The following is a 10972-nucleotide window of genomic DNA, read 5'->3' as shown; positions in this document are numbered from 1 at the left end:
GATGGTTCATTTCAGATATTTTAGCAAATTCTCTAGAAACGGCGTTTTTGGGATTGAATATTTGAATAGGCTATAACAAATATCTAGAACAGCCGAACTATCACGTTATTATCATTATTATTATTATTATTGGTGGGAAATTATAACAGAGGAATATATTTGCTGTTTCAATATCAAGAACACTTCCGCGTTTTTGTGTGTATACAGAAATGTTAAAGATATCATTGAGGAAAATGAGGTTGACGTGACGTGACTGAATCAGGGAATCCGTGTGTCCACCAGGGGAGAGGACCCTAATTGACTTTACATTGGCATTGTTTTCGTGGTGGCAGCACGTAATTTCAACCCATTACGTGCTGCCACCACGGAATGCGGTGTTAAGAGGTCGTGGTCATTTCACGTATTTCTGTGAGATCAGGTTGATCTCACCTGATCTGAGCGAGACCAAACTCTCGCTCTCCCTCTGCCATTTTCTGCACGCTGTTTTTGAAATCTTCCGCGATCACCTGCCCATTGCACTATTCATAGTTCACCTAGGCTTAACTGGCTCGTGGAGTGAATAGAGGAGAGGAGGGCAGGGGGCAGTATTGCTCATGCGCTGCTTCCAGGTGCGTTTGATTTGCAACACAAGACAACAAGAGTAAAGTAAGAAGCGCATAATCGTTTCACGTCGATTATTTTGTTTTCATAATCGTTGAAAGCACAAATCATAATCAAGATTAAAATCCGATTAATCGAGCAGCCCTAGGAGACATGTCTCTGACACCCGGACTATCAACACTGGATCGCCCCAAGGCTGTGTTCTTTCTCCTCTGCTCTTCTCCCTGTACACCAACAGCTGCACCTCCAGTCATCGGTCCGTCAAGCTCCTGAAGTTCGCGGATGACGCCACCATCATTGGACTCATCTTTGACGGGACAGTGGAGACAGTGGAGATGATTGTAGACTTCAGACTTCAGGTGGAGGTATCTGTTTTTATACTAACGGTGGCTGGTGTAATGACGTGACAGTGATCCAGCAGCACTGCTCTCGTGATCTGGAATCTTTTTTTCATCAACTGCAAACCTTTTTACTCCCCCCGTGAGTTTGCTTCATTCATTCTGGTCGGTGTTTACATCCCACTGCAGGCCAGCGTGCAGGAGGCACAGCGCACGCTCGCCGACCAGATACTGTGTGTGGAGCGGACTTACCCAGACTCCTTAGTTATTGTCCTTGGCGACTTTAACAAAGGTAACCTCACTCATGAACTCCCCAAATACAAACAGTTTATAAAATGTCCGACCAGAGAGAAGAATATCCTGGATCACTGTTACACAACTGTCAACAACGCCTATCACGCCGTCCCCCGCGCTGCACTGGGCCACTCTGACCACAACACCGTCCACCTGATTCCCTCATACAGGCAGAAGTTAAAGCTCTGTAAACCTGTTATGAGGTCATCTAAGAAGTGGAGCAGTGATGCTGCGGAGGATCTTCAGGCGTGTTTGGACACTACTGACTGGGATGTTTTCAGGACCGCCACCAAAAGTCTGGATGAGGCTGTGACATCATACATCAGCTTCTGTGAGGACTGCTGTATACCATCACGCATCACAGTGAGGTATAACAATGACAAACCCTGGTTTAGTCCTAAACTCAGACAGCTGAGGCGGCTGAAGGAAGAGGAGTTCAGGAGTAAGGAGAGGTTTAAAGAGTCTAAAGGGATAGTGCACCCAAAAATGAAAATCCAGCCATTATCTACTCACCCTCATGCCGATGGAGGCTCAGGTGAAGTTTTAGAGTCCTCACAACACTTGCGGAGATCCCTGGGGAGAGGGGGTAGCAACAAAACTCCACCTAATGGAGGCTTATGGCGCCCCAGATTCAAACGTCCAAAAACACATAATTGAAACCACAAAATATCTCCATACTGCTGTGATCCAGCAGCACCAACAGTAGGCTGACCAAACGTCCTCTTTTGCCCGGACGTGTCCACTTTTCGCGTCCTGTCCGGGGCGTCTGGGGGGTGTTTATAAATTGATCATAATGTCCAGTTTTCCATGTGTGTGTGTGTGTGTGTGTGTGCGTAATCCCCGAGAGGCTGCCTTATTGGCGGATCTCCAACACTCACAACGAGGAAGCAGCAAACACCGGCGGTACAGCATTATTCTAAGCTTCCAAGATGCCAAAGCGCAAGTGCAGCTCCACAGATGAACTGCAGAAAAAATTCCCAACTTACCGTCCCAACCCGGTCGGGATATATGGGAGGCTGAGTGCACCATGTGCAAAGCTGGCACATATGATTCTGTGTCTAATAAAGGTGCCGGGGAACTCAGAGTTGGATTTTCTAATACAGAAGAGGTATTATTTAGAACATTATTTCATATTATTAGGGTCCGGGCAGCTAAACTGCCAGGACACTATTGTAATCCTAGGTATTCTTCTTCTTCTTCTTCTTCTTCTTCTTCCTCTTCTTCTTCTGAGGAAATCATACTTCCCATGGGTGAAAACTCACCAAACTTTGCACAAAGGTCTAGTGTCATGCCAGATATCCGCAGCTGTAAACTCAAGCCAATAGTCCTGATGGTGGCGCTACAGCAAGTGTCTAAATTTCGAAACTTTGAAAATTCATAACAAATCAACCATACGTGCTACAACTTCCCAACTTTCATCAAACTGTAGCCCCAATACTGAAGACTTTTGTACATTTAAACCTACTAAAAATTATGAAGTTCCTCACTCTGTTTTTTTCAAAAACTGTAAAACTTCTTAAACCTATCTCCTCCCACAATTTTTGCTCAATTGACACCAAACTTGCTACAGAGCATCTTCAGACTGTCCTACAAAAACTATGTTTCTCAGATTTTTGATTTATCAAAAATTGAGCCTACAGTGCATCAAAATGTTTGACTGTAAACGGTACTGTAAACATATACATGCAAATTCTTGCTAAATAAATCTTCAATGTTCATGAAAAAAATGACAAAATTCTAGAGTCATGGTAGATGATGTGTGGCAAATTTCAGAATTTTATCTCAAAAACTGAATTTTTGACAGCATTTTGAATTTTGCTCTAATGTGAACAATTGGAGTCAATGTAAAAATGGCAATTTTAAACATCAGTTTTTCACTTATGGAGCAAATCAATCATTGTTACAAACAAATTACCAACATCTCCATGCTGTCTAGATGCAATATGTGTATTTTCAGATTTTTGTTTCGATAACTGAATTTTTTACAGTGGTTTGAAATCTGCTTTTCCATGCATGGACGGCTGCTAAACCTGCACGTCTGGCTTAGTCAATTTGTGAAGCTTCACATGAATTGTCACTGACTAATTAGCTCAGTGAGATAGAAATTGATCCTTAGTCTCAGAGGTTGTGAGTTCAAGCCTCAGCTGATGCAAAACGCAGATTGTGTTGCTAAATTCCTAAATGTCTTCCAATTCTTCTGCTTGTTGCTCAGAATTGCCTAAAAATGCCCGGACGCAACCCATCGCTGCGCAGCAGCTATAATTTATTTATTTAATTGTCCAGTAAGATTTGAAAAGATAGCTATTATTTTACAAGTTGATTTTTCTAATACAGAAGTGACATTATTTCTATCATTATTTCATTCCAGAGATTTTACATTTGTTTTACATTTATATTTATTTTTGTACAATTGAAACTTGTAAAAAGATTTTTATTTTAGGCATAATAAAAGCAAGTTGAGTAACCTCTGAGAAGCCTTTCTAAATTTCTGTCTTTGACAGATATTATTTTGTAATATAACTGAATTTTCTATCCATACATATAAACTTTAAATATATTAAAATTTAAAGGCATCTTTGAGTTAACTGCGAGTATCATTTAAGTAGGCTATCTCGTGGCCGGGGCGAGTGTCCTCTTTTTTGGAAATCAAAATATGGTCACCCTAACCAACAGGACACTTGGATCACTATGGACGAGCAGTATGGAGATATTTCGTGGTTTCAATTATGTGTTTTTGGACGTTTGAATCTGGGGCGTCGTGTGCCTCCATTAGGTGGAGTTTTGTTGCTACCCCCTCTCCCCTTGGATCTCCGCAAGTGTTGTGAGGACTCTAAAACTTCACCTGAGCCTCCATCGGCATATGGGTGAGTAGATAACGGCTGAATTTTCATTTTTGGGTGCACTATCCCTTAAGTACAGGTTTAGCAAGGCGGTGAGGGAAGCTAAATGGCTGTGTGCTGAGAAACTACAACACCAGTTCTCAGCCAATGACTCTGCTTCTGTCTGGAAGGGGCTTAGACAGATTACAAACTACAAACCTAAACCCCCACACTCTGTCAACGACCTGCGCCTAGCCAACGACCTGAACAACTTTTACTGTCGATTTGAAAGACAATGGGACAGTCCAGACACCATCCCCCCGACCACCAGCTCCATCCCACAAGCATCACCTCCCCCACCTCAGCAGGGGCCTGCCGCCCCCCTTAACTGCCCACTCCTATGGCCCCCTCCACCCCCACCACTACTCTCGCTAGAGGGATGTCGACAGGCTCTTTAAGAGGCAGAACCCCCGCAAAGTAGCCGGACCAGACTCTGTCTCTCCGTCCACCTTGAAACACTACGCCGACCTGCTGTCTCTGGTGTTCACCCACATCTTCAACACCTCACTGGAGACATGCCATGTGCCAGCCTGCTTCACAACCTCTATCATCATTCTCGTCCCCAAAAAGCCAAGGACCACAGGACTTAATGACTACAGACCCATCGCCCTGACCTCTGTGGTAATGAAGTCCTTTGAGCGTCTTGTGCTGTCACACCTCAAGGCCATCGCCGACCCTTTCCTGGACCCCCTGCAGTTCGCCTACAGAGCCAACAGGTCTGTAGACGACGCTGTCAACATGGCCCTCCACTTCACCCTCCAGCATCTGGACTCCCCAGGAACCTGCGCCAGGATCCTGTTTGTGGACTTCAGCTCTGCCTTCAATACAGTCATCCCGGCTCTGCTACAGGACAAGCTCTCCCAGCTGAGTGTGCCTGACTCCACCTGCAGGTGGATTACTGACTTCCTGTCTGACAGGAGGCAGCACGTGAAGCTGGGGAGACATTAGAGCTGCTCGATTATAAAAAAAAAAGAAAATGAAATGAAAAAAAATCATCATCACGATTATTTTGGTCAAAATCGAAATCATGATTATGTAAACGATTATGCAGCACATGTGATGACTTATATAGTTTACACGTCGGTATGTCATTTCTGTCTCTACATGGTTGCACGTTTACAATTCTCCTCTGCTCTCTGTAATGCACATGGCGGAGTTCAGACCTGATGCGCGCGCACACACAGACACATGCGCACACACACAGACCAAACACTCTCGCTCTCCCTCTGCCATTTTCTGCACGCTGTTTTTGAAATCTTCCGCGATCACCTGCCCATTGCATTATTCGTAGTTCACCTACTTGACTGGCTCGTGGAGTGAATAGAGGAGAGGAGGGCAGGGGGCAGTATCGCTCATGCGCGGCTTCCGGGTGCGTTTGATTTGCAACACAAGACAACAAGAGTAAAGTAAGAAGCACATAACCGTTTCATGTCGATTATTTTGTTTTCATAATCGTTGAAAGCCCAAATTGTAATCTAGATTAAAATTTCCGTTTCCTGGGGACCACCATCACCCAGGAGTGGGAGCTGAACATCAGCTCCATTACAAAGAAAGCACATCGGAGGATTCACTTGCACCGATTTATTGGCAGTGTTTGGAATCGGGCCAGTTTTCACGTGATTGGCCATGACCTGCAACCGGCCGGTCACTCTAAAATATGCCGATTTAAAACGGCGGTCAAATTCCCGGCGCGCCGCATGATTGACATCGTGTAACATCAGCAGCGCACACACACGCACATGTGCAACTCAGCTTGGGCGATGTGAGGAAGGGAAACATGGGCGGCTTCTCACCTTAATCATTCACGCACACACATCAAAAGAGAGAAGAAGAAAGTTGTTAACTGTCCGTGTTAAACTGAACTTCGGAGCTCTCACTGCGCTTACTGGCGGGCGCGTCCTGAAGACCTGTGTGAATATTCCACAGGAGATATTTTTACTTTTTTGTCTATTCAAGAAATGACCCACAAATGCTATACACCAAGAATTATTATTTTATTTAACCATGTTTTTATTTATGTATTCCTTTTTTACTTATTTATTTTAATACTGTACCTGAAGTTATATTTGAGCAAAAACGAAAATGTTTCTTAAAAGGTTAAGAAACATGTCACTGTTTTTGTTTGTTTGTTTGAGATGATTATTGAAAAGCTGGTTGTATCTTGGTTAAAATGTTCTAATAAAGCAAATATAGAAAATATTGCAATATCTTGTGTGCTGTAAAGTGGGTTGAAAAAAATGAAATCGGAATTGCCCAAAATCGGAATCGGCCATCCAAACACTCTACAAATTGGAAATCGGTATCGGCCCAAAAAATTGTAATCAGTGCAAGTCTACAAAGGATGTACTTCCTGCGGCAGCTGAAGAAGTTCAACCTGCCAAAGACAATGATGGTGTACTTCTACTCTGCCATCACTGAGTCCATCCTCACCTCCTCCATCACCATCTGGTACACTGCTGCCACTGCCAAGGACAAAAGCAGACTGCAGTGTATCATTCGATCCACCGAGAAGGTGATTGGCTGCAATCTGCCCTCCCTCCAGGACCTGTACGCCTCCAGGACTCTGAGGCTGATCCCTCCCACCCTGGACACAAACTCTTTGAGACTCTCCACTCTGGCAGGAGGTTGCGGTCCATCAGGACCAAAACCTCACGCCACAAAAACAGTTTCTTTCCATCTGCAGCTGGCCTCATCAACAAGACCAGAGACCCTCACCTACTCTGAACTCGTGAAAACCTGCTTGGCAATAAAACCGATTCTGATTCTGATTCTGATTCTGATTCTGAACCCCAAGAAAATATATGTCTGACTTACAATAGAATTATTTATCAATGCAGAAAGACTAAACCAAAAAAAAGAAGAGAAAAACAAAAGAAAAATGAAAATTTCCACCCAAAATACACCTAAAAACAACCTCTGGCTTAACTGAATACAAGTAGCAACTCTATGTTGGATGTGGTTAATAGGCTATAAAGCCATGTGGCAGCAAAACGCCCGGAAGAAGGAAAAGGATAAAAAAGGGAAGTCATGCTGAATAAAGACATATAGGTTGTCTACCTGGGTTTTGTTGGAGAGCTTCATCAGATGGTTCATAAAGGCTGTGGGCTGTGAGTTCTGAGAGTCACTCATCTGCTTCATCTTCAGGTAACGCTCTGTGTCAGAAACAACGGGACATCAATGTGGATGATGTAATGGCAGGGTGCTTCGCTGCTCAAAGAACTCATCCTTCAGCTGGAAGAGTTCAACCCCGAGCCTGCTGAAGCATCAAGATTAAAACAGTGAACTCCTTCAGCATGGCTGTGGCTGAAAAAATATGGGCTGAAAAAGGCATTATGACTCTAAAGGATATATATAATGGGTCCATATTTAAATCTTTTACTATGTTGAAAGAGGAATATGGTATACCTCAGAATCAATTTTGGAGATACCTGCAAATTAGACATTTACTTAACCATGCTTTTCCAAATCCTCAAGTGACTCTTTCAAGTCCAGATATCCTTAAGGAAATACTTGGTGCCTTTGGTAAGGGTAAAGAGGCCTCATTATTCTACTCTGCTCTGTTGGATAGGCTAGGTGAGCAGACGGATGGCCTCAGACGGAAATGGGAGGCAGACCTAAGTGAGTCATTTAGTGATAAAGAGTGGAGCTCCATTTTGCAAAACCTTAAGTCATTTAGTGATAAAGAGTGGAGCTCCATTTTGCAAAACCTTAAAAAATCCTCTCGAGAGATCAGGACTAGATTAATACAATTTAAAATCCTAAATAGGGCTTTTTGGACCCCTACAAAATTACATAGGGCGGGGTTAAGGGAGGACCCAACATGCTGGAGATGTAAGCAGGCCCCAGGCACCCTTATGCATTTGCTATGGTCCTGCCCCAAGGTTCAGATGTGGTGGACAGCAATTCATCAATCAATCAATCAATTCAATCAATTTTATTTATAAAGCCCAATATCACAAATCACAATTTGCCTCACAGGGCTTTACAGCATACGACATCCCTCTGTCCTGTCATTCATGAAAGCATTAAACTAATCATGGGTCAAGACATTCCTTTCCGACCTAGTTTGTATGTTCTGGGGGACCCTGCCCCTTTAAAGGGCATTCCTGAATCACATACAAAAATGGATCCATACAGCCATTATGCTGGGTCGTAAACTACTTATTAGGGAATGGAAATCAGAAGATCTCCCCCCATCTAGCTTGTGGTTCACTTATTTAGATACAGTAGCAGCATATGAAGAGTTATCATACAGGATGATACAACGGCTTGACACATACCATACCAAATGGGGAAAATATATTGATTTTATTAAAGGGCCATGATCTTTAAGAAAGCTGCCTTTTATAGGACCACGGTACACCCCCTTGACTAAACTGTGCTTTTTTTTTTTTCTTTCTTTTTTTTTTTTTTGGTTATGTGGTACCTGTGTTGTACACTGTAGGTGGATATCCTGTTTAGGTGTCTGTATTGTTTTGTTTGTTACTGTAATGTAATGTCCTGAAATATGGAAAATAAAAAAACTTTGGTCATAAAAAAAAAAAACACAGTGAACTCCCAGCATAACCTAATCTCTGACCTCCCTGGCAACAAGGGGACTTTTCACTCTTAAAGGAGTACAAGAAAACATGATTTTTTGCTAAAACCTTACTACTGAAAACTGAACTGAAAGTGAAACCCATCTATGCTCTCTTTAAAGCCGAACTCCAGTACTAAAGTTTTTTAGTGAAAATGCATGTGTTTAGGAAGTACTGAGCATATGAATGGATAATGAGACTTGGATTATACTGCACACGTTGTGTGAGAGTTTGTCAATTCATGTTTTCATAGTTTTGCTGGTGGTCGTGGTCTCCAATGAATCAATGAAGCAACCTGCTGCTGTTTTTTGTGGAAGCATATGAGAATGTATTTTTCATTACTTTTTATTACTTCATATTTAATTCAGAGTATTAGAACAACAGAGTAAGACACATTACCTTGGCATTGTTGGGGGTCCTTGATTTGCATTCTCGGAACCCATCGACTGTATTTGGCGTGCGACTTCCAGCAGACGGCGACACAGCCTTTGGGGGCAGACCCCCGATTTTTTGGCATTCCGGTCCGGAGGAGGCGAATTTCTGTTTCTGACTTCCGTTTATATATAAGTAAATCTGCTGAAACATTGCGATGGATTCAGAGTTTGCAGTGATGCCAATTATGTTCCGCCTTGTTAGTTCACCGCACGGACCGTTTAACCTGGCAACAACTGCAGCCGGCTCAAACGTGATTGGTCAATATCACGCGGACTACGAACAGCCTACAACCGGAAACCAGGGCTCTTCCGCTCTTCTTCCGGAGGCAAGCTCTCCGGGGTTTGCCTACAGACTCTATATTTACTGAATGTAGAGTCTGTATATAGAGATTACTTGATTTGTAATTAGAGCAGCCCAGATTATTGTAGCATATATAAAGAGGCCTTGGGTACCTTGAAAGGCCCTATAAAAGTCAAAGTTATTATTGTTATTACTATTATTATTATTATTATTATTATTATTATTATTATTATTATTAGGGCCTGGGCCCTGACCACAGGTCACAAAGGCTCTATTGGAATTGAAAGAATTACTATTTATTTATTTTATTTTAAGTCTTTGAGCACATTTTTGGGATGCTTTGGATGCTCAAAAACCCATGAAACTTTGTAAACTTGTCAGGAGTGTTGAAATTAGATATTTGATATGGGTTTTAAGTTTGGGTGTTGCAAATCGGCTCAATACTGCCCCCTAACAGTTTTCAAAGTAAAAGCCCACACATTTAACTTTCATGTTGACAAACGAAATTTGGTAAGCATATGCACCATGACAAGATGTACCAGAAAGTCTACGGGAGTGATAGCCTAAACCCAACAGCAAGTCAGCCATTTTGAATTTACTTTGTCATTTTGGTCCAGTTTTGCCATTTCCAGGGGTTGTACTTTAACAAACTCTCCTTAGAGATTTTATCCAGTCAACTTCAAATGTGGTCTTTCTCAGTGGCGTGCACAGATAGACACTGCCCTTTGCCCTCTGAACCAAGCAAGTGCCCTTTTGAAAGTTAGTTTGTTTTGTTGTTGTTGTTGTTGTTTTTACAGTGTACTGAATGTGGCCCAAGGTGACATGATCAACAATCACTTCTCGATTAAAAGCGTGTAATAATAATGCCCCAAAATGCTCACCCACCCACACACACACACGCACACACACACACACACACACACACACGTGCCCCCCTCCCTTCCCTCTCTTCCTTTGTCAATGTGAACGCGCAGAACTGACACAAACGGAGGCGCGTTGCAGCAGCACTGCACAGCTGCAGCACACACACATCTCCTCCCCTGTCCCACCAGCCAGGTAACACATAAATGAATCGAGTGTATTGTTTGCCCCCTAAGCCTCAGTTGCCAAGCTATAACTTAGTAGCCTGTCTCATACAGCGCCAAACAGCTGAGCCTAAATTTGCCAACTGCCCACCTGCTTAACAAGCTGGACGCTAGCCAAAATCAATAATGGTATAGTATATAATATAAGTATAATAATATTATTGATCAGTCTCCACTCAACATGCTTATTTACCTATACATTTTTGTCCTACCCCATGCAGAACTGGCTCATGAAGCACTTTGCGGACACTGGCAGATTGACCCCTGAACAACACACCTATAACTACAGATTAAGCAGTGCACGGTCGGTTGTGGAAATGGCTTTTGGGAGATTGAAAGGACGGTGGAGGTGCCTCCTAAAAACCTGCCATTCAAATGTTTGTTATATTCAGTTCTGGTTGTGCATGCTGCACATGTTATGGCTGCTACTCTCCATTGTTTTTGCTGTTTTGTTGCTGCTTACC

The 10972-nt window shown here is 42.9% G+C and overlaps 1 protein-coding gene across 2 annotated transcripts in view; it reads right to left on the bottom strand.

The window, feature by feature from the left end:
• Positions 1-10972, bottom strand: part of adgrd2 (adhesion G protein-coupled receptor D2) — a 153628-nt gene that overhangs the window by 131721 nt on the left and 10935 nt on the right. For both annotated transcript variants that reach the window (XM_050050313.1, XM_050050312.1), the window contains exon 6: positions 7169-7263. In XM_050050313.1, the coding sequence (XP_049906270.1) occupies positions 7169-7263 (95 nt within the window). The remainder of the gene's footprint in view (positions 1-7168; positions 7264-10972) is intronic.

Source organism: Epinephelus moara, chromosome 8, assembly GCF_006386435.1.
Source record: "Epinephelus moara isolate mb chromosome 8, YSFRI_EMoa_1.0, whole genome shotgun sequence".
NCBI classification, from domain to species: Eukaryota; Metazoa; Chordata; class Actinopteri; order Perciformes; family Serranidae; genus Epinephelus; species Epinephelus moara.
The sequence above is the reverse complement of the archived record's forward strand: the minus strand, read 5'-3'. Positions and strand labels throughout refer to the sequence as shown.